This window comes from Staurois parvus, unplaced genomic scaffold (assembly GCF_062004578.1).
Source record: "Staurois parvus isolate SC_StPar_1 unplaced genomic scaffold, SC_StPar_1.0 ptg001381l, whole genome shotgun sequence".
NCBI lineage: Eukaryota > Metazoa > Chordata > Amphibia > Anura > Ranidae > Staurois > Staurois parvus.
Window position 1 is genome coordinate 118,079 of NW_028319177.1, and position 23,148 is coordinate 141,226.

The 23,148-nt window shown below is 42.7% G+C and overlaps 1 protein-coding gene across 1 annotated transcript; it reads left to right on the top strand.

The window, feature by feature from the left end:
* Positions 1–2,202: 2,202 nt before the first annotated feature.
* LOC149436282 (uncharacterized) lies at positions 2,203–6,163 on the top strand. Its single transcript, XM_089661759.1, has 2 exons — positions 2,203–2,852; positions 4,062–6,163. Exons 1-2 carry the CDS (start codon positions 2,203–2,205, stop codon positions 6,118–6,120), a joined length of 2,709 nt encoding a protein of 902 aa, XP_089517885.1. The 3' UTR covers positions 6,121–6,163.
* Positions 6,164–23,148: the final 16,985 nt, after the last annotated feature.

Genomic DNA, 23,148 nt, shown 5'->3' on the forward strand with positions numbered 1-23,148 from the left:
GATTTGCAGACAGCACCAGCCCTAACTACAGTAGGACATCAAGCACCGTTTGCTTTGCAGGTGCATACATCTGAAACTGCTATTTCTTCGGTGTTGCTTCAGCTACAAGGAGGAAATTGGAGGATCCTAGCATATTTCTCTAGGCTTTTAACACCTGTTGAGAAAGGTTTTGACACGTGTTAAACAATTGGTAGGAGTTCACTATGCAGTAAAAGCAACTGAGCACATTGTAGGATTCAACAAAATTATCTTACAAACACCCCATTCCACCCTGAAATTTCTCCTTGAAAAAAACATCCCAGGTGTTTCCAATCAAAGATTTTCACAATGGTTGTTGGCTTTATCACCCAAACAGATCCAGGTTGAACATAATGCCAAATATGTACTCCCTCAATTGATGGAATATAATGGATCAGAACATGAATGTTCATGTGAAGTCCAAGACGCTCACTCTCCTCTGTTTCGCAGAGAAGCAGAGAAGACTGATGAACCTGTGTTTGTGGATGGTTCACGTTATTGTGTCTCAGGGGAGTATTTTTCAGGTTATGCAATCTGGTTTCCAAAGAGAGGATATGCCATACAACACAGACTTCCAGGACACTTTTCAGCACAAAAAGCAGAACTGATAGCCATTGAGACAGTGTTAACTGTAGACAAAGAAGAGAATCAAGGTCCACTAGTGATTTATAGTGACAGTTCATATGTTGTGCGTTCTCTTACTGATTATCTTCCAATTTGGAAAAGACGAGGTTTTGTAGATGCTTCAAACAAAGCTTTAGCACACAGAGAAATACTAGAGTCAATTTTTACACTAGCAGGAATAAACCCTTGTGCCTATGCAATTGTTAAAGTACCAGCGCATAGGAAAGACAATGATGAACTGAGCATAGGAAATATGATAGCTGACACCTTAGCAAAAGAAGCAGCTGTTAATGAACAGTCAGAGACTCCATCTGAAGTAGTTTCAGTAAACACAGTCAGAAAAACAGATACACAGATCCCCTCATTTGCAGAAGAACAGAAAAAGGACCCGTCCCTTTCTGCTTCTCAGGTTGATACAGAATCTTCCTTTGTTTTTGAAAACGAGATTTTGTTTCATGACTGTAACGGGGTTCTGCGTCCTGTCATACCAAAACATTTACAAGTGGACTTCACAAAATACAATCATGAAAGTTTAGGCCATATAGGTAAGCAGAGATTGTTAGAGATTCTCAAAGAGAAATTTTTCTGGGAAAAAATGGATGAGACTGCAGACAATGTAATTCAATCTTGTCTTATTTGTGCTCAAGTGAACCCCAGGCCAAAAGGACAGAAACCTCCTTTACAAAGAACTCCTCCAGCTAATGGTCCATGGTCCACATTACAACTTGACTATATAGGACCATTACCAACAGGAAAAAACGGTTTCAAATATGCTCTCATAATTGTTGATGTTTTCTCAAAATGGGTTGAGATTTTACCTGTACGCACAGACGATGCACTAACAACTGCAAGAATGTTAATTAATCATGTTTTTCCAACTTGGGGGATCCCAATTGACATCAGTTCAGATCGTGGAACTCATTTCACAGGTAAAGTAATGCAGGCAATGTGTAAAATTTTGGGAATCCAGCAAAGATTTCATGTTCCATACCATCCGCAATCTGCAGGTATTGTGGAAAGAATGAACAGGACTATCAAATCCAGAATTGCTAAAATGTTGTTAGACAAGGACATACATGGGTAGATGCCGTACCTTTTGTTCTGATGAGTATCAGAAGTACAACATCTTCATCTACACAATACAGTCCATTTGAACTAATGACAGGTAGAAAAATGCCGCTTGTTTTTCCACATGAACCGTTTTTGTCGACTCCGCAGAAAGAAGCAATTGAGAAAACCAAATGGTTACAGATGTTGCAAGACAATCTAAACGCCATTTTGCCACATGCAGCTACTCACATGCAGAAAATGATCCCTCCACACTCCTCAAAATTTGAGAAAGGTGGACAAGTCATGATTAAAACATTTAGAAAAAGTGGGCCGTGGCAAAGTAATTGGGAAGGTCCTTTTGAAATTTTGGACACACGTGGTGTAATGATACAAGTCCAAAGACCTCTCAATTCTGTTAAAAATGCACGGAGACAACAAAAAATATGGGTTCACACTGATCAATGCAAGTTGTTTATGCCAAGATAATGATACTGCATTTCTTTTGCAGAAATGACATCTGATAATCAAATATGGAGGAACATCAAACTCCAAAGAGAAATACTGACAACATCAGAAAATTGGAAAGAAAGAAAGAACATTAAAAGGAGAAAATTCGTCATTACAGGACTCCTTTTCTCATTAATGACATTTTTATTCCTAAAAACTTATATGACTTTTTCCAGCCCAGCAGAGAAGAACAAGTCTGAGACCCTGCATAAAAGAGAATTGCCTTTATCCAGAAACAAGAGACATTTTCCAAGATACAGTGACATTGACACAGCCGTAGACTTGTATGGACTTGCTTGTATAGGTCATGGAGCTACTTGTTGTATGCAATTTTATTTTCTTCATAGTAACTCTATTGAAATACAAGCTAGAATAGAATCTAAAACAAAGTTTACAAAAATGCAAGGATCACATGTACATAATAATAAAACTGGTACATATGAATGTAATTTAACTGAGATGGGATTCTGGTCCATAGTTTTAAAAGGAAATGAGTCTACAATTTGGACTGGCGATGTAACTGGAGATAGAGTAGGTTCTTCTTCTGTAGGAGGATCCAAAACAGATATTTGGTTTTTGACCCAATATTATTTACAGTTTATGGATCCTGAACACTTAAAGATTACAGGAGATGAAGAAGGAGATGTAACACTGTTCAACAGGTAAAAAGTTTTGGGCATAAAATTAGCTAATCTTACATAATTTTGGGGTGCTGAAAATGAAAATGACCCTAAAAAATGTTGATTGGCTCTAGTTTCCATGATATATTCACCCATCTAATGACGTAAGCCATTCAAAATTATGATGAAACTTCAGCTGCATATTGCGCAATTGATACTGGTGACCAATAGAAAATTGCCAGTATACTGAGATGATGCAATATTAGCCTTTAATTGCATCACTTCACTGCATAAAAGCTGCAGTATCTGTAGCTGATTGTAGTTCGTCTTTACATTTTGTTTTCTGCTTATATAGGCTACTCAGTAATGCCTCGAACTTGTGTGAATAAAGCAGATAATTTCTGCTATATCTGCGGTGAAATAACTTTTATCTCACAAAAAAGGAGGATAACAGGAATGATTAAGAAAGCCTACAACTTGTATTTTGGCTGCAAGATAGGAGACCAGGACAAGAGCTGGGCACCACATATATGCTGCAATTCTTGTGGGACGGCACTGGAGCAATGGTTGAATGGAAAAAAGGCATCTATGCCTTTCGCTGTGCCAATGATTTGGAGAGAGCCAACAGATCATGTTAGTAATTGTTACTTTTGTATGGCGCCTCCAATTGTAAAAGGGCTAAATAAGAAGAAAAAGTTATCTGTGCACTATCCAAATATTCCATCGGCAATACGTCCAGTTGCTCATGGAGAGGGGCTACCAATTCCTAAAGCACCAGAATCCTTCGTGGTTGAGTCAAGTGAGGAAGAACCTGAAGCGTGTAGTCACGTGCAGTTGTAAGAGATAGCCCTTTCCTCGAATACAAGAGAAAAGCCAAGAGAAGCAAAACCGACACAAACTGAAGACAAAACTAGTGAGAATCCTAAGTATTAAAATGATTCAACTTAGCTTATGGCTATAATTTTTCTTGGTAATCCTATGCAATATATTCTGCCATTTAGGCTTTGTTATGTAGTCATATCACTTGCTTTATATTTGTGGAAAGACATCTATCTATATAATTATTGTGCATTATGTAGTCATTACGCCTATAGTAGAAAACTTTCCGTTTACAGAAAAACTAGAGCCAATTGACAAATTTCATTGTTATATTTGAACTCAGAATGTGAAATTCATTAAGAAATGGATCCTTTTGTTTCCAAAACTGGCAAAAAATAAAAATTTGTTGAACAGTGTAATTAGAGTATGGGATTTTCAAATAACAAGAGGTTCAGCTCACGTTAAAGTGAGAGTGACTATTTCAATTGTAGACTTGATTATTCCAGATATAAAAGTATCTCCTCAAGCTGTTAAAATTATTGAAGGAAAGGATGATTTAAATTTGATATGTACTACACAAATATATTTACCTCAAAATTCCCTATTAACTTGGAAAAGAAATGGTGACTTTTTGGGTAGTCTTTTCCATAGCTCTACTAATATAATTCGTAAGAGTAATTTTGGAAATGTAGATTGGACTAACAATAACTTGATTTATCATCACAGTAGTCCAAATCTTAATGACAGAGGCATATATGAATGTTGCATATCATTAGAAAATAATCCAATGAAATGTGATACTGCAAATGTTATAATTTCATCTCCTGAGAACATTAAGTGTACTGATGAAAAATGTATTCCTTCTAGTCCATTTCAAATTAATCATTTCCAACCCAGACATCTCTTAAGAGAAGGACATTTTGTGATTATACTTTGGAAATTTAATGTATCTGAATGGAAAATTTCATCAAAGTATCCTCAATGCCAAGAATACTTAATTAATATGGAATTGGGTATGGATCAATGGTTTGGAGCTAATAATAAAAATAACAATAGGATTAAACGAGGTATCGTAGAAGGAATTCTAGGAGGAGTTGGTACTATTGGAAGTATTACCAATAGTATGGATATTAATACATTAAAGTCTGATCTGGAAACAGCGGGCTTAGTGGGTAGTAAAAGTATTAAAGTTCAAAGAAATGTAAATCAAATATTAGAAAATATGTTAATGAAGACAGCTACGGTTATAGGCCCAGCTGTAGTCCACTTACAAGATGTTACTTTGAATTTAATGGACAGAGAACAACATTCCCACATAGCCAGAACATGTCTAGAAATACAGACAGACTATTCTACCAATTTTAAAATAATTGCACAAGCATTCCAAAGTGGCATAACTCCTCTAAGTCTTTTGCAAAGTTTACCTAATGAATATTTATTTGCAAAATATCTTACAGATTTATGGGTAAATAAATGGGTAGGATATAATCAACATGAATGTTATGATACCTCAATGATTCCCATAGCTGGGAAAGAACAAATGTTAGTTCCAGTTACAGTCTTAGGATTGCCAGTTAGTAATGCTCAGTTGTTATATTATCAATTACAATTTGTAGATTTTGCTTTGGATACTAATACATCTGAACCAGAACAACTAGATTTATCTTCTTGTTTACATTTTCAATCAAAAGTAATATGTTTGCCTAATCAGGACAAAAGTATTTTTCACTCTTGTTTTCATAATCATTCATTATGTACAGCAAGAATAGAAAAAGTAAAAACTTCATTTGACCTAGTCACTGTTGTAGGAAAGAGGAAAGTCTGTTTTCAAGTCATGACAGACACTGAAACAGTTAAAGCTTTCTTCCTATCCTGCACACATACAGATATCCTGAGTCGAGGCTTGTATTGTATAGAAGGAGATCTTACAGGAATTAGTTTAAATGGAATTAAAGTAAATTTAACTAATATACTTATGAAAAATGTGAGTGTTCTACCTATACAATATAATATATCTCAAGTAGATGAGTTTCCATGGAAGGAATGGGCAGAGATCATACAAAAGGATAAGGGATTAATAATTGCTTTGTCTGAAGAACTTCAGAAAGCAGAAATAATATTTAAGCATGAACAAGGAAATCTACTAGAGATAGAACATGATTGGTCTGAATTTTCAGGTCGTTCATGGTGGTCAAAATTTAAAAATACTGTATCAATGTGGGGAAAAACCTCAGTAAGAGCAGCTGTTGGAAATATATTATTACACCCATTAATTATTATATTTATTATTATGATTTTATGTATTTTATTTCAAATCTGTATTATGATTAGAATGAAACGATTTTACAAATTGATTAAGAAACAAATGAAAGAAGGTGAAAAAATCCTGTCAGGTATTATTAGAAGGAAGGTTACCTCTGACCTAACTGACCTGGTTATAGAAAATGGTGCAGCTGGAACAACTGATTCAGAGCGTGTATAGTTGGGCCATGAATGAAGTATGAATGTATATATAATATTATATGATAAATTATATTTAGGGGGAATATTGTCAGAAATGAATTCACCATAAAACAGACGTCTGTATCTTTTCATATCAGTGTCTCCTCTAAAATGACAAGTAAAGTAATTTTTAACTTTGCGTGTGTATGAAGCTTTGGAAAACAGGTGTTAAAGATGAACCATGGTATATTCATGTCTAAGAGGTCAGCAGGTCATAAGCTTGTTTTAAGAATAGCAAATTGGAATGTAAAAAGATATTGGTATGCAGTAGAACAAAGAAAGGATATGTCTTTTATAAAGAAAATCATGTCTAATCTATAATATAGTTAGTTGGATAATTACAGTCAGGTCCATAAATATTGGGACATGGACACAATTGTAACATTTTTGGCTCTATACACCACCACAATGGATTTGAAATGAAACAAACAAGATGTGCTTTAACTGCAGACTGTCAGCTTTAATTTGAGGGTATTTACATCCAAATCAGGTGAACGGTGTAGGGATTACAACAGTTTGCATATGTGCCTCCCACTTGTTAAGGGACCAAAAGTAATGGGACAATTGGCTTCTCAGCTGTTCCATGGCCAGGTGTGTGTTATTCCCTCATTATACCAATTACAATGAGCAGATAAAAGGTCCAGAGTTCATTTCAAGTGTGCTATTTGCATTTGGAATCTGTTGCTGTCAACTCTCAAGATGAGATCCAAAGAGCTGTCACTATCAGTGAAGCCATCATTAGGCTGAAAAAACAAAACAAACCCATCAGAGAGATAGCAAAAACATTAGGCGTGGCCAAAACAACTGTTTGGAACATTCTTAAAAAGAAGGAACGCACCGGTGAGCTCAGCAACACCAAAAGATCCGGAAGACCACGGAAAACAACTGTGGTGGATGAGCGAAGAATTCTTTCCCTGGTGAAGAAAACCCCCTTCACAACAGTTGGCCAGATCAAGAACACTCTCCAGGAGGTAGGTGTATGTGTGTCAAAGTCACCAATCAGGAGAAGACTTCACCAGAGTGAATACAGAGGGTTCCCCACAAGATGGAAACCATTGGTGAGCCTCAAAAACAGGAAGGCCAGATTAGAGTTTGCCAAACGACATGTAAAAAAGCCTTCACAGTTCTGGAACAACATCCTATGGACAGATGAGACCGACATCAACTTGTACCAGAGTGATGGGAAGAGAAGAGTATGGAGAAGGAACTGCTCATGGTCCTCAGCATACCACCTCATCAGTGATCATGGAGGTGGTAGTGTCATGGCGTGGGCATGTATGGCTGCCAATGGAACTGCTTCTCTTGTATTTATTGATGATGTGACTGCTGACAGAAGCAGCCGGATGAATTGTGAAGTGTTTCGGGAATATTATCGGCTCATATTCAGCCAAATGCTTCACAACTCATTGGACGCTTCACAGTGCAGATGGACAATGACCCAAAGCAGACTGCAAAAGCAACCAAAGAAGTGGAATGTTCTGCAATGGCCAAGTCCATCACCTGACCTGAATCCGATTGAGCATTTCACTTGCTGAAGACAAAACTGAAGGGAAAATGCCCCAAGAACAAGCAGGAACTGAAGACAGTTGCAGTAGAGGCCTGGCAGAGCATCACCAGGGATGACACCCAGCGTCTGCTGATGTCTATGCGTTCCACACTTCAGGCTGTCATTAACTGCAAAGGATTTGCAACCAAGTATGAAAAAGTGAAAGTTTGAGTTATGATTATTATTCTGTCCCATTACTTTTGGTCCCTTAACAAGTGGGAGGCACATATGCAAACTGTTGTCATTCCTACACTGTTCACCTGATTTGGATGTAAATACACTCAAATTAAAGCTGACAGTCTGCAGGTAAAACACATCTTGTTCCTTTCATTTCAAATCCATTGTGGTGGTGTATAGAGCCAAAAATGTTAGAATTGTGTCGATGTCCCAATATTTATGGACCTGACTGTATATATATATAATTAATTTATTAGTTAGGAATAGTGTGTGATAAGTTTAGTATCAATTATTGTTGGTTATATGCATTTATGTGAACATTGTCCCTTTCTAAAGATATGTGAAGCCATTGTATATCATGTAACAGTATCATGTATTTCTGTCGTCTAAGAGGTTTGAAGATAACGTCACACTAAGAATATAAGTATAGAAGGTTTACAAATATGGACACTAAGAGTATAAGTTTAGAAGAAGTACAAAAAAGGCTTTTACTTATTTAGCTCACACTGAATTAGGAAATAACTGTTTAGTGGGTTGGTCTGGTAAAATATATAGAGATGAGCGAAGTATTCAAAAATTCGATTCGGCTGATTCGGCGAATTCCAGGAAGAAATTCGATTCGATGCGAATTTATTCGCTACGAAGATGACTTATAAAAAGGGTTTCTAGGCTTCAGAGAGCCTTTAAATTAGTGCAGAACACTGTACCTTTAATTTAAATGCCCTTGGAGATGAGGAAGGAGAAGGATGAGAAGAAGGAGAAGGAGAAGGATGAGAAGAAGGAGAAGGAGAAGGATGAGAAGAAGGAGAAGGAGAAGGAGAAGGATGAGAAGAAGGAGAAGGAGAAGGATGAGAAGATGGAGAAGGAGAAGGATGAGAAGAAGGAGAAGGATGAGAAGAAGGAGAAGGAGAAGGATGAGAAGGAGAAGGATGAGAAGAAGGAGAAGGAGAAGGATGAGAAGAAGGAGAAGGATGAGAAGAAGGAGAAGGAGAAGGATGAGAAGAAGGAGAAGGAGAAGGATGAGAAGAAGGAGAAGGATGAGAAGAAGGAGAAGGAGAAGGATGAGAAGAAGGAGAAGGAGAAGGATGAGAAGAAGGAGAAGGATGAGAAGAAGGATGAGAAGAAGGAGAAGGATGAGAAGAAGGAGAAGGATGAGAAGAAGGATGAGAAGAAGGAGAAGGATGAGAAGAAGGAGAAGGATGAGAAGAAGGATGAGAAGAAGGAGAAGGATGAGAAGAAGGAGAAGGATGAGAAGAAGAAGAAGGATGAGAAGAAGGATGAGAAGAAGGAGAAGGATGAGAAGAAGGACAGTTCTGTGACAGTTTCTGTCTATTTCTGACAGTTCTGGGACATTCACTCCATACAGCGGTTGAAACATTGTATCTATTTGTTTCCATAAATTGATCCATTTATGGAAACAAATAGATACAATGTTTCAACCACTGTACATGTGAAGGAACTGTCAGAGAAATGTCAGAAATAGCGAAGCTCTCTGCAGGGACACTTTTGCCGGCTGATCGGGAAAATTTCGATTCGCGCACCCGAAGTAGGCAAAATTTCGGATTCGCCGCGGATCGAAATTTTCCTGAAATTCGTATCGAATTCCGGTTCGCCTGGTTCGATTCGCTCATCTCTAAAAATATATATAAGATGTGCCTTAGTGATAGAGACATACACTCACTCACTCACAGATACACATCCATACATTATACAGCTGACACTCACTGACATCTTTGTTTTCTTAAGGCCTACAAAGCCTTGATACACCTGTTGTCTTCCTTGCCAAGACTGAAACACTTGTCATAGAACAGGCAAGAGATTAGACATTTCTCCAAAGCTTATTTCTTTTTCCATAATCTACAACTTTTGTTATATTTTACTCTGTATTTTATTTTCTCTTTTGTATTCATTTTATGTTGATGCCAAGTGTGAATTAAATAAAAGTCACACTGATTTAAATCAGCCTGGCACTAGAACACTTCACCTCAAACGCCTAAGACAGACACTTAAATAATATAAGTGTCACGATATTTAACAGCGTACCGCGATTAAAAAGTTGATTGGAGGGGAAAACATATAAAGAAGTGCAGAAAATGATCGGCTGCTCAGCTAAAATGATCGCAAATGCTTTAAAATGGCAACCAAACCCCCCCCCCCTCGGTCTCCGCCCCTCCACCAGGCCTGGTGAGTGATCTCCATCCTGCTACTCTGTATACCATGTATACTATTGTGTGGGGGGGGACTGACAGAGACTGCCAGGTGACTGACTTATACCACTAACTGACACCTTCACACCGTTCATACTACTAACTGACACCTTCACGCCACTCATACTACTGACACCTTCTCGCTGCCTATACCACTAACTGACACCTTCTCTCCACTTTTACCACTAATGACACCTTCTCGCTGCTCATACCACTAACTGACACCTTCTCACCACTCGTACCACTAATGACACCTTCTCACCACTCGTACCACTAATGACACCTTCTCACCACTCGTACCACTAATGACACCTTCTCTCCACTTTTACCACTAATGACACCTTCTCACCACTCGTACCACTAATGACACCTTCTCACCACTCGTACCACTAATGACACCTTCTCACCACTCGTACCACTAATGACACCTTCTCACCACTCGTACCACTAATGACACCTTCTCACCACTCATGCCACTAATGACACCTTCTCACCACTCGTACCACTAATGACACCTTCTCACCACTCGTACCACTAATGACACCTTCTCACCACTCATGCCACTAATGACACCTTCTCGCTGCTCATACCACTAACTGACACCTTCTTTCCACTTTTACCACTAATGACACCTTCTCACCACTCATGCCACTAATGACACCTTCTCACCACTCGTACCACTAATGACACCTGCTCACCGCTCATACCACTAATGACACCTTCTCACCACTCGTACCACTAATGACACCTTCTCACCACTCGTACCACTAATGACACCTTCTCACCACTCATACCACTAATGACACCTTCTCACCACTCATACCACTAATGACACCTTCTCACCACTCATGCCACTAATGACACCTTCTCACCACTCGTACCACTAATGACACCTTCTCACCACTCGTACCACTAATGACACCTTCTCACCACTCGTACCACTAATGACACCTTCTCACCACTCGTACCACTAATGACACCTTCTCACCGCTCGTACCACTAATGACACCTTCTCACCACTCGTACCACTAATGACACCTTCTCACCACTCGTACCACTAATGACACCTTCTCACCACTTATGCCACTAATGACACCTGCTCACCGCTCATACCACTAATGACACCTTCTCACCACTCGTACCACTAATGACACCTTCTCACCACTCGTACCACTAATGACACCTTCTCACCACTCGTACCACTAATGACACCTTCTCACCACTCGTACCACTAATGACACCTTCTCGCCGCTCATACCAGCAACGACACCTTCACAGAAAGATGTGGCCGACCACTAAGTTCCACCCAGCAAACGTTGGTGCACTAGAGACAGTGGGGGTGCACAGGGGGCACCTATTTTTGTGTTGCCTAGGGCAGCACAAAACATAAATACACCACTGCAACAGAGACCTTCAATCAAGCTAATGGGAAACGGCTGTAGCTGAAGAGAAAGTCAGGGAGGAGACCTTACCCAGACTCAAGGGGACATCTAGTGGTGCAAAAAGAAAAATTCACCACTGATCCAGAGCTCATAAGCACAAAAAATGAGAGAAGGAAAATATATGGAAATAAAACTGAACCAAAAAAAATGTGTATATAGGAAAATAATAATGTTAAAACCAAAAGAGAGGTCCAATGGTGCAAATGGAGTAAAGCACCAATAATCCAGAGCTCATAAGCACAAAAATGGGCATATTTGAAATACTGTTGACTTGCTGTGTTCACTACTGCAGCTACTTTTGTGTTTCACTTTGAGATTAGTAATCAGGTGACTGCCTTAAGAAGTGTCTGCAACTAAAGAACCATTAATAAATACTCAGTTTGTCAGGAATGGATTCACCATTAGTGGTGGGACTCATCTGCCATGTGGGCTGCAGTACCAGGGCTGGCCAGAGGGTGCTCTCAGCAACCAGAAGCTCACTCCTGCAATCAGCCATCACCTGAGGCTGATTGCAGGAGGTGTATTTAAGGAATGGCCAGACCTGCAGTCAGTGCCTTGGTGTATGTTTCCCATGAGCCCCTGTACCTTGTAGCCTGTGGTCCAGTTCTTCTGCCTATCTGATTTGTTGCCGACCCTGCCTGATCCTGACCTCTGCTGACTTCTCCTGCTTGATCCCTGGCTCGTTTGACTACTCTCCTGGACATCCCTAATCTGATCTGAACTCCTGTTACCGACCCTGACGAGTGACCCAACTACTCTTCTGCCTGCTGCTTAGTACCACGCTGACCCGCTGTTACTGACTCGGCCCGTCTGACCACGCTAATTACTCATCCATCCTGCACGGATCCAGCCATCCCTGCTCACACCTTCTGCCTCTTCTCATTAGGCTCTCTACCTGCATATACCTCTGGCGGATCCCTCTACCACGAGCAGGTGTACTCAGGGGCCGCGACCTGGTTCCTGTCTGCTCCAAGTCCATCCCCACCATCAGGGGCCCTGGTGAATAAGCAGACTGGGACTTAGACTCCGCACCCTGGGGCATCCTGTCCTGAGGACTGCTAGAGGTACCACCAGACGGTTGGTAACAGAACCATATGGCCGGCCTGACCCTTCCACCTCTCCAGACCTGACTACACCTGTGTTCCTGCACATACTAATATTAGTGGAAGGTTGGTGTGTTTACTGAGCGTTTTATATATTTGGGTGGCTAATAATAAATTATATTGTTGTTATATCATTCCTGAAGCCTGTTACTTCCTTGTGTCAGTCCACACATTTCTGGTCACACCCGGATCCCTGACACAGTTGTTTACTGCAATTTGGGCATTATGCTTGAACCCAGGGTGTCAGAGGCATCAGGGGACTTGCAAGGTCAGGGCAACCTTTGGGGACAGCGGCCCTCACGAGGGTAGCACTTCATATACTAAGTGCAAGTTACGGAACATCTAAATAATATGATAGTCACAAGAGATGCTCCGGTATGGAAAGCTGCAGCGGCATCACATACTCCATACTGAAATTGTGTGGACTTTGGGTTCCAACTTACAGTTCATGAATCAATCCCTCATCCTATGATTATTATTCTACAAGCCCTGATAACGGGGGAGTGTTGAGCCCCCAAAATGCAATGGATTTTATTACAGAATAAAATCTTTTATGGACTGGAGCTCCCATCTTTTCAATTTTTTTAGGATCAGGAGACAGAGGCAGAGTTGAGGCACAAACTGAGGTCAGGAATATCCGAGCAGCATAGCACCAGATCAGAAAGCAAAGACAGAGTCCAGGAATCAAGCCAATCTCGGTAACAGCCGGGCAAACAAACTACAAGGCAGAAGGCAGTAAGCAGAGTCCAGAAGGCAGGCTGAGGTCACAATGAGGCGGCAGGTCGGTAGACAAGCTGGGTCATACATGGAGGGGCAGAATCAGCAGATCAGGTCTCAGGTAATCAGGAACAAGCTGAAGACCACTCAGGACCCTCCCTCTGTAGTGCTTCAGTTTATATGGACCACTGGGTGCTAATACCAGTGCTGAGTGTGCGCCTGCATACTACCCTGCCCACCTACCTGGTAGTCACCCTACACACAGAGGTATAGGTAGAATTATGGTTTCCTTACACTGAAGTGAATCCGTTGTTCCTTACGATATTTTGGTGTTTCTGCCACGTTTCCAGCTCTTCATCTTTCCCATGATCTCTCTCTGTATAGTGAATGTATAATATTTCTTCCCCCACGTGTGCATTCCCCTGACTTCTCCATCAAAATCAACTATCAACTATCAACCCGTCCCCGTGTGCCAAGGCTCTAGGTGTAATCTTGAATATTCTGAACTATTCTTCCAGCCCCACATCCAATCACTGTTCAAAGCTTGCCGCCACAACCTCCGCAACATCTCCAAGATACGCCCCTGCCTAATCAAAGACACCACAAAGCTTCTAATTCACTCCCTGGTCATCTCTCACCTCAACTACTGCAACTTCTTGGCTTACCTTTATATACTCTATCCTCCTCCAGTCCACCACGAATGCTGCTGCCAGACTCATCCATCTTACCAATCGTTCAGTGTCCGCAATCCCTCCACTGGCCTCCAATCAGTGTCCTCTACCCCTCTCTGCAAATGCCTCCACTGGCCTCCTCTCAGTGTCCTCCACCCCTCTCTGCCAATCCCTCCTCTGGCCTCCATTCAGTGTCCTCTACCCCTCTCTGCCAATCCCTCCACTGGCCTCCATTCAGTGTCCTTTACCCCTCTCTGCCAATCCCTCCACTGGCCTCCAATCAGTGTCCTCCACCCTTCTCTGCCAATCCCTCCACTGGCCTCCATTCAGTGTCCTCCATCCCTCTCTGCCAATCCCTCCACTGGCTTCCATTCAGTGTTCCCCACCCCTCTCTGCCAATCCCTCCACTGGCCTCCATTCAGTGTCCTCCATCCCTCTCTGCCAATCCCTCCACTGGCCTCCAATCAGTGTCCTCCACCCTTCTCTGCCAATCCCTCCACTGGCCTCCATTCAGTGTCCTCCATCCCTCTCTGCCAATCCTTCCACTGGCTTCCATTCAGTGTTCTCCACCCCTCTCTGCTAATCCCTCCACTGGCCTCCATTCAGTGTCCTCCACCCATCTCTGCCAATCCCTCCACTGGCCTCCATTCAGTGTCCTCCACCCCTCTCTGCCAATCCCTCCACTGGCTTCCACTCATCCAGCGAATTATATTCAATATACTTAAAACAACTTACAAAGCCATCCACAACTCAGCCCCTAGTTACATCACTAACCTGGTTTCAAAATATCAACCAATAGTTCTCTTTATTCTCCCAGGACCAGCTGCTCTCTAGTTCCCTTGTCACCGCCTCTAATGCCCCCTAGGACTTCTCCCGAGCTTCTCCCATCCTATTGAACTCCCTACCCCAATCTGTTCGACTATCTCCCACTCTGTCCACTTTTAGGCGATCCCTGAAAGCTCATCTCTTCAGCGAGACCTATGCTGCCCCCACCTAACATGTATTTTCTTCATCAGCCCATCCCCCACAGTTATTAACTCTTGTATCTCTTGACCCTCCCTTTTGGATTGTAAGCTCTAAGGAGCAGGGCCCTCTGATCCCTTCTGTATTAAATTGTACTGGAATTGTACTGTCTGCTGACACCATATAAATCCTGTATAATAATAATAATAATAATGTATGTAAACCTTCCTACCGATATTCTAGTAGTGCTTTCCTCTTGAAATAATATTTGTACACGTTGCTTCTTTTGCAGTAATAGTCATATTTTTGGAAACTCTGTTTATTGTATAAAAGTATATAAATGTTTCCAATCACAAAGAATATGCAAAGATATCTGATTACAAATATTCATCAAAAAGATACAAATGTAGAAGCGGCGACAGTGTTGCGTGTCTTTGTTACATACACACTTTATATAATATGATACAAAGAGGAGAACATATACTGATTATATCAGTGAGCCAGGGAAGGTCGGCCCCAAAATTCGAGAGAGTAAAGTTACACCATTGTTCCTAAATTTTAGGGAATGTAAAGCAACCCTTCACCCTAAAAAATGATTTTCCCTGCCTTCTCCCCCATCCCCTCCCACATTGGGATATTATTTTTTTTTTGCACCTAAGGTTTTTCTGCTGCAATGCAGTGTAGATTTTGCACAGGGCTTTAGGTCCCGGTAGAGCCCTATGGCTTCCCATGCATGCGCAAAGATGCATGGGGATGGAGATCCAAAACCTTGCCATGTCTTGTTCTGCATAGCTCTGATGGGACACCTAGGCAGAGCCCTTCGGCACGCCTGGCCAAGTGGAAGACCAACCAAGTGGCAGCGGCAAAGGGGAAGTGGGGCCAAAAGTAAAGGGGACTGAAGTTCCTCTTTGAGGGGACAGTTCCTTCCAGTGTGTTGGTAGTCCCATAGTCAGACTGGCTGACAAGCCACCACCCAGCCCTGCTTCATTGACAACATCTCTAAGCAGGAGACTCAAAACGGCAGCATTGTGGCTCACAAGGTAGGAAGGACAAGGAACGTACTTCCCCCCCCCCCAGCCCTCTACCTCATTAGATGACTTCACATATACTTTAGGATTTGTGACCTCATGAGGCTTATGTAACCCCTTGGCACCGACGCCTCCCAGTTTGTGACACCGGGAAGTGAGGTGTAGGGCCATGTGACTGCTGTGATTGGCTGTCACAGAAGTCACATGATTGGAAAGGTCCCAATCGCAAGGACCTTTCCATGAGGCGCCGGTAAATGTGCCGGGATGGCACAGGGTGAGAGCTCTCAGCATGCTTTGTTTACATTGGGTACACAAATATGCGGCCTCTTGGCATCAAGGCCCAGCCGCGGAGAGGCCGGATATTTGCATACAGTCAGTGCCAAGGAGTTAAAGGTTTTTTTATACTACTTTACCCATAAAACTATCTAATCTCTTTTCAACCTTTTGAATAATGAGAAGCAAATGGAAAGTTTGGCAGGCATAGATTTTATATATATATGCAAGTTGATTTGTACAGCCCTTGCAGAATGATTAGTTCATGGATCACAATGACCTGGGTTCCTTCACTGTGTGATTCTCTGCAGGTTAGAAAGATCTAAACACAAATATTCTAGATAATGGACAATTAGGGGACTATTTACAAAGCAACGATGCAGATGTCGCAAACAATTACTGTAATGTATTTAGTATGTTTATTTTTTATGATTATCAGCTCCATCTATTGGCAGTAATGCAGTATTTTGCTGATTGGGGTAATTCAGGAAAATGCAGCATTATGGCCACTAGATGGGGCTGATGGTCATGGAAAATAAACACATGTGACACATAACAGGGATTATTTGTGATTTCTGTGCAAATGCAGGGGGCAAACACATTCACCGGCCACTTTATTAGGTCCACCTGTTCAATTGCTTGGTAACACACATTGCTAATCTGCCAATCACATGGCAGCAACTTAATGCATTTAGACATCTAGATGTGGTGAAGACGACTTGTTGAAGTTCAAACTGAGCATCACAATGGGGAAGAAAGGAGATTTAAGTGACTTTGAACGTGGTCTGGTTGATGTTACCATAAGGGCTGGTATGAGTATTTCATAAACTGCTGATCTCCTGGGATTTTCCCACACAACCATCTCTAGGGTTTCCAGAGAATGGTTCAAAAAAGAGAAAATATCCAGTGAGCGGCAGTTGTGTGGAGGAAAATGCCTTGTTGAGGTCAGAAGAGAATGGGCAGATCGGTTTCCAGATGATAAAAAGGCAACAGTAACTCCAATAACCCCTTGTTACACCCAAGGTATTCAGAATACCATCTCTGAAAGCATAGCATGTCCAACCTTGAAGCAGATGGGCTACAGAAGCAGAAGACCACAGCGGGTGGCACTCCTGTCAGCTAAGAACAGGAAACGGAGGCTACAATTCACACAGGCTCACCAAAATTGGACAATAGAGGATTGGAGAAATGTTGCCTGGTCTGATGAGTCTGGATTTCAGCTGCGACATTCAGATGGTAGGGTCAGAATTTGGTATAAACAACATGAAAGCATGGATCCATCCTGCCTTGTATCAATGGTTCAGGCTGGTGGTGGGGGTGTCATGGTGTGGTGGATCCATCCTGCCTTGTATCAACGGTTCAGGCTGGTGGTGGTGGTGTCATGGTGTGATGGATCCATCCTGCCTTGTATCAATGGTTCAGGCTGGTGGTGGTGGTGTCATGGTGTGGGGGATCCATCCTGCCTTGTATCCACGGTTCAGGCTGCTGGTGGTGGTGTCATGGTGTGGAGGATCCATTCCTGCCTTGTATCAATGGTTCAGGCTGGTGGTGGTGGTGTCATAGTGTGGTGGATCCATTCCTGCCTTGTATCAATGGTTCAGGCTGGTGGTGGTGGTGTCATAGTGTGGGGGAGATTTTCCTGGCACAAGCAAGGTGGACCTAACAAAGTGGCCGGTAAGTGTAGACCCCAAAGTGTGTGGGGAAGTGTCCTCTAAGGCCCCATTTTGAACACCCTCTGTTTTTTTTTCAACAGTCTTCTTCCGGTTTAGATGTGCTTTAGGGCAGCCTTTTTCAACCAGGGTGCCCAAGAACCCTGGGATGCCTTGAAGTTTCTTTAGGGGTGCCTTGGCAAAATACCTACAAATTGTGTACAAGCCAGCAGGTGGATCAAGCCTGCCTTATAGTTACACAAAGCCACAGGTTCCCATTTCCATTGTGCACCATTATGACCTTCTAGCTGCCGGCGTCCAACCAATGACGCCATCAGTTGATATAGAAGATATTTTTGCCTGCACAGCATCCTTGTTTGACCCTCCCCCGCCCCTCTGTCAGTAATGGAGTCAAATTAGCTGAGTGATAGAAACTGAGGGAGAGGAGAAACATCGGGATGCTATTCAATAACAGAGCACAAAATTGTATTTCCTTTGGAAGAATAAATCCCCTCTAACATTGGGTGTCCTACATGTGTGGGTGTTGCTGCATTAGGTAAAACTAATTTTTTTACATTTTAGAATGGGGTGCCTTAAGACTCTCTGTAATTTTAAAGGGTGCCTTGACTGAAAAAAGGTTTGAGAAACACTGGTTTAGGGTTTTCCTAGGCTTTATAATGTAACTCTGTTGAGAGATCTAGAGGGTTTTGTTCAGCTGTACTACACTGCATGCGTATAATCCGTGGTTTGGACCCGGCTTTAACAAATATTCTGAACAAGCTTCTTGAAAGATGCGGCCAAGGTGAGGACAATAGTCACGATGCTCCTGCTAAGAAATAGAAAATTTGGAATGTCTGCTCTATTGTCTCAATGTTTTTCTATTTCTTAGCAGGAGCATCGTGACTAGAGGTCAATAGGGGTTTCCTAAGCTGTGATTTATTACTGTCTCATCTGAAGGTGCCCATAATCGTGGCTCCAACACCACTTGGTGAAGCCAGCACCATGACACCATGGGGGCTATTTACTAAAGCTGGAGTTTGTCAAATCTACTGCAGCTCCGCATGGAAACCAATCAACTTCTGTTTCTTGGCCAAAGCTTAAATGAACAAACTAAAGTCAGAAGCTGATTGGCTTCCATGCGGAGCTGCACCAGATACTGAGTGCTCCAGTTTTAGCAAATCAAAACCCAGTTGTCTTTTTAAATGTCTATAGTGATGGGCTGAACACCCCCCCGTTCGGTTCGCAGTTAAACATTCGAACCTAAAGAAAGTTCAACCGTGAACTTCGGACAGGGACAATTCACTAAGCGGTATCTTCACTGACAGCTGAATGCAAAAAGAATTGGCAGCAATTAAAAAATTGGATGGGAGGAGGGGTCCCTCCTCCCATCCACACCAAGCCCTTTAGGTCTGGTATGGATTTTGAGGGGAGCCACCACACCTACATTTTGAAAAAGTGACATGGGGGTTCCCCCCAAAATCTATACCAGACACTTATCCGAGCATGCAGCCCAGCAGGTCAGGAAAGGGGGGAGTGAGCGCGCCCCCTCCTGAACCATACCAGGTGACATGCCCTCAACATGGGGGGGGGGGCTTTGGGGTAGGGGGGCTCCCCCCCAATGCACCTTGTTCCCATGTTGATGGGGGACAAGGGCCTCATCCCCACAACCATGTCCGGTGGTTGTGGGGGTCTGTGGGCAAGGGGGCTTATTGGAATCTGGGTGCCCCCATTAACAAGGGAGCCCCTCTGTGAATGAGAAACTACAAGTCCCAACATTCCCAACATTCTTAGCGGCTTCCGGCTTGTAGTTCTCAATGAACTACCACGGCTCAGTGGAGCGCCATGGTAGTTCATTGATTCGTCCTGTCAGTATATCTGCTTACTTGTACATCTCCTACATCTCATACGGGCAAGAAGATATACTGACAGGTCTGCAGGAGTCCTGCAGGGCACCAGTGATCTGCTGACCGCTGGTGCAATGCTTTACAGGCTCCAGAAATGAAAAATAATAAATGCACATTTTATTGACCTGCACAAGCAAAAGGTGAACTTATCCTTTAACTTCTTTGGACAAGAGTAATGAGTACAGTGACTGGGGACAAGGTTATCTCAATTGGGGGCCCCACTTGTGTTAGCCAAAGGCCATAATAAGGGCCCCTTTCACCTTTGCACCTTCCATCTTAGCAGGGATCTTAGACTAACCAACCGTGTCCATTCCATTTCCAAATGAGCTCCAAAATGGACTCATGTAATCACAATGGGTGGCTGGATGTAAATGGACGTGTGTTTGGCAATATCTACACACATTTAGTCAGGTCAGCCAAAGCAAAGCTCATTGCATTCGGTCCGCCAAATTTGAAAGGGCCCCGACTGCAAGTGGATATAAATGGACGTCCTCTTATATCTGGCCACCCATAGGAATATATTGCAGTCTGTTTTTGATCCTTCTAATTATGGATGATGGAATACCTGTGTGAAAGGGACCCAAAGTGTAGTCCCAATTTCCCACCTTAGCAGAGACTCAAATTTAGTTACTATACAGATTCAAAATTATTCGCAGCCATGAAGTAAAAAAAACCCTCCAAAAATGAATTGTATTCACAATAGGGCTACAAGGAATCAGGAATTCAATCATCTCTAGCGTTCACTAAGGTAAATGGGTGAGTTCATTCAGATTTTCTTTCAGTCAGCCATGTCCTGAATAGTAAAGCCTGTCCCCTGCCAGCATGCTGCTACTCTTTATGGAAGCAGTGCTCTTTCTACAGAGCTCTGAGAGTCCAACACTTTCTGCCAGGCTATTCCCAAGGTTGGGTGACCCAATTCTCACCCTAGAAATGTTTGTTTTGGTGGTCAGGCAGCACAAATCCAAATATTGACTATTTAAAGATGTGAATTTCTGTGGCTTCAATGTCTGCGGTTTTGCTGATCTGTCTGTCAACTATATTTGTGTTGTTGCTTTTTGAGGTTTTTTTAAGCAGTAGATTCCCTCTCTACTGGTTCAGATGACGTTCGTTGTGCTAGTTCAGAATGACCCTTATTTTGTTGCTGTGTTTGATCCACCTTTTAGTTTCTTTTCTGCATGTTTTTTGGCATCATCAACAAAATCTTCCAACTCTATGATCCAGTCTTTATAGGCAGGCACACCCTTTTTATCTCTAGGTTTTCCCCCAGCCCCCTTGCTTGACTGCGCTGAGCTGCCTTCAGAATCAGGATTATTCTGTACATCTTCAGTTTTTTTCTCCATAATCTTTTTCCGCTTGGCTTCCTTTTTTTTTTTCGTCTCTCCTAGATATCTTCTAATCAAACGTTCCATGGAAGTTTCCTGTATCTCCTCTGCATCATCTCTTACATCTATTTGAACGTATCTTACCGGTTGGATATTGTCCTTTTCGGTGTTCTGACTATTTGCATTCTTTTTTCCCTCGTCCTTTGTTTCCCTTTTTGCTTTCCTATTCCTTTTACGCTCTTTTAGACATTCTCTAATCAAATCTTTCACGTGAGTTTCCTGTATCTCTTTTGCACACTTTCTTACACCTTTTTCAACTTCTTCTAAGAGATCGAACTTGTAGTTGTCCTGGTACCACTGTTTCCGTGGATTTTTTAAACAGTCGTAACGATCGCATCTTGGTAAGAGAAGTCCAATGACCACACATGCAATTAAAAAAAGTACAACCATCTGCAAAAAAATTTACAAAATTACATTAGAGAAATGTTGTCCATGGGGGGGGGGGATGTTTGTTCACAACACAAAAGATGAGACAAGGTACTTTAACCCCTCACCCTCCAGAGGAATCCCCCCCCCCCCCTTCCTGACCAGGCCATGCCTAACTTTAACTGACAATTGTGCAGTTGTTCAACACTGCACCCAAAAGAAATTTATGTCCTTTTTCCCCCAGGATTGGAGCTTTCTTTCAGTGGTATTTGATCGCTTTTGTGGTTTTTATTTTTAGCGCTATAAACATAAAAAGACCAACAATTTGGACAAAAAAATTATATTTTGGACTTTTTGCTATAAAACATTGTCCAGTAAAAAAATTTAAAAATCAAATTTCTTCATAAATTTAGGCCAAAATGTATTCTACTCCGTGACTTTGCTAAAAAAAATCCTAATACGTATAAATGAATTGGTTTACGTGAAAGTTATATGAAATGAACAAAAACATAGAAAAAAAATAGAAGTGGAAAACACACAAAAAAATAGAATACATAAACTCACTTGTGTCCCTAAACAGGATGAAATAACATATATCACTATACCACACGTGATGAAACACTTGGCACGTCTCCCCGGACCCCGCATTCACTATATCCGCTCTCCCCGGACCCCGCATTCACTATATCCGCTCTCCCCGGACCCTGCATTCACTATATCCGCTCTCCCCGGTCCCCGCATTCACTATATCCGCTCTCCCCGGACCCCACATTCACTATATCCGCTCTCCCCGGACCCCGCATTCACTATATCCGCTCTCCCCGGACCCTGCATTCACTATATCCGCTCTCCCCGGACCCCGCATTCACTATATCCGCTATCCCCGGACCCCGCATTCACTATATCCGCTATCCCCGGACCCCGCATTCACTATATCCGCTCTCCCCGGACCCCGCATTCACTATATCCGCTCTCCCCGGACCCCGCATTCACTATATCCGCTCTCCCCGGACCCCGCATTCACTATATCCGCTCTCCCCGGACCCCGCATTCACTATATCCGCTCTCCCCGGACCCCGCATTCACTGTATCCGCTCTCCCCGGACCCCGCATTCACTATATCCGCTCTCCCAGGACCCCGCATTCACTATATCCGCTCTCCCCGGACCCCGCATTCACTATATCCGCTCTCCCCGGACCCCGCATTCACTGTATCCGCTCTCCCCGGACCCCGCATTCACTATATCCGCTCTCCCAGGACCCCGCATTCACTGTATCCGCTCTCCCCGGACCCCGCATTCACTATATCCGCTCTCCCCGGTCCCCGCATTCACTATATCCGCTCTCCCCAGACCCCGCATTCACTATATCCGCTCTCCCCGGACCCCGCATTCACTATATCCGCTCTCCCCGGTCCCCGCATTCACTATATCCGCTCTCCCCAGACCCCGCATTCACTATATCCGCTCTCCCCGGACCCCGCATTCACTATATCCGCTCTCCCCGGACCCCGCATTCACTATATCCGCTCTCCCCGGTCCCCGCATTCACTATATCCGCTCTCCCCGGACCCCGCATTC

Coding starts and splice junctions, on each gene's coding strand:
- LOC149436282 (XM_089661759.1), top strand. CDS start 2,203: ATGACATCTGATAATCAAATATGGAGGAACATCAAACTCCAAAGAGAA. Junction 2,853..4,061: donor GAAGAAGGAGATGTAACACT/GTTCAACAGGTA, acceptor CAGTGTAATTAG/AGTATGGGATTTTCAAATAA.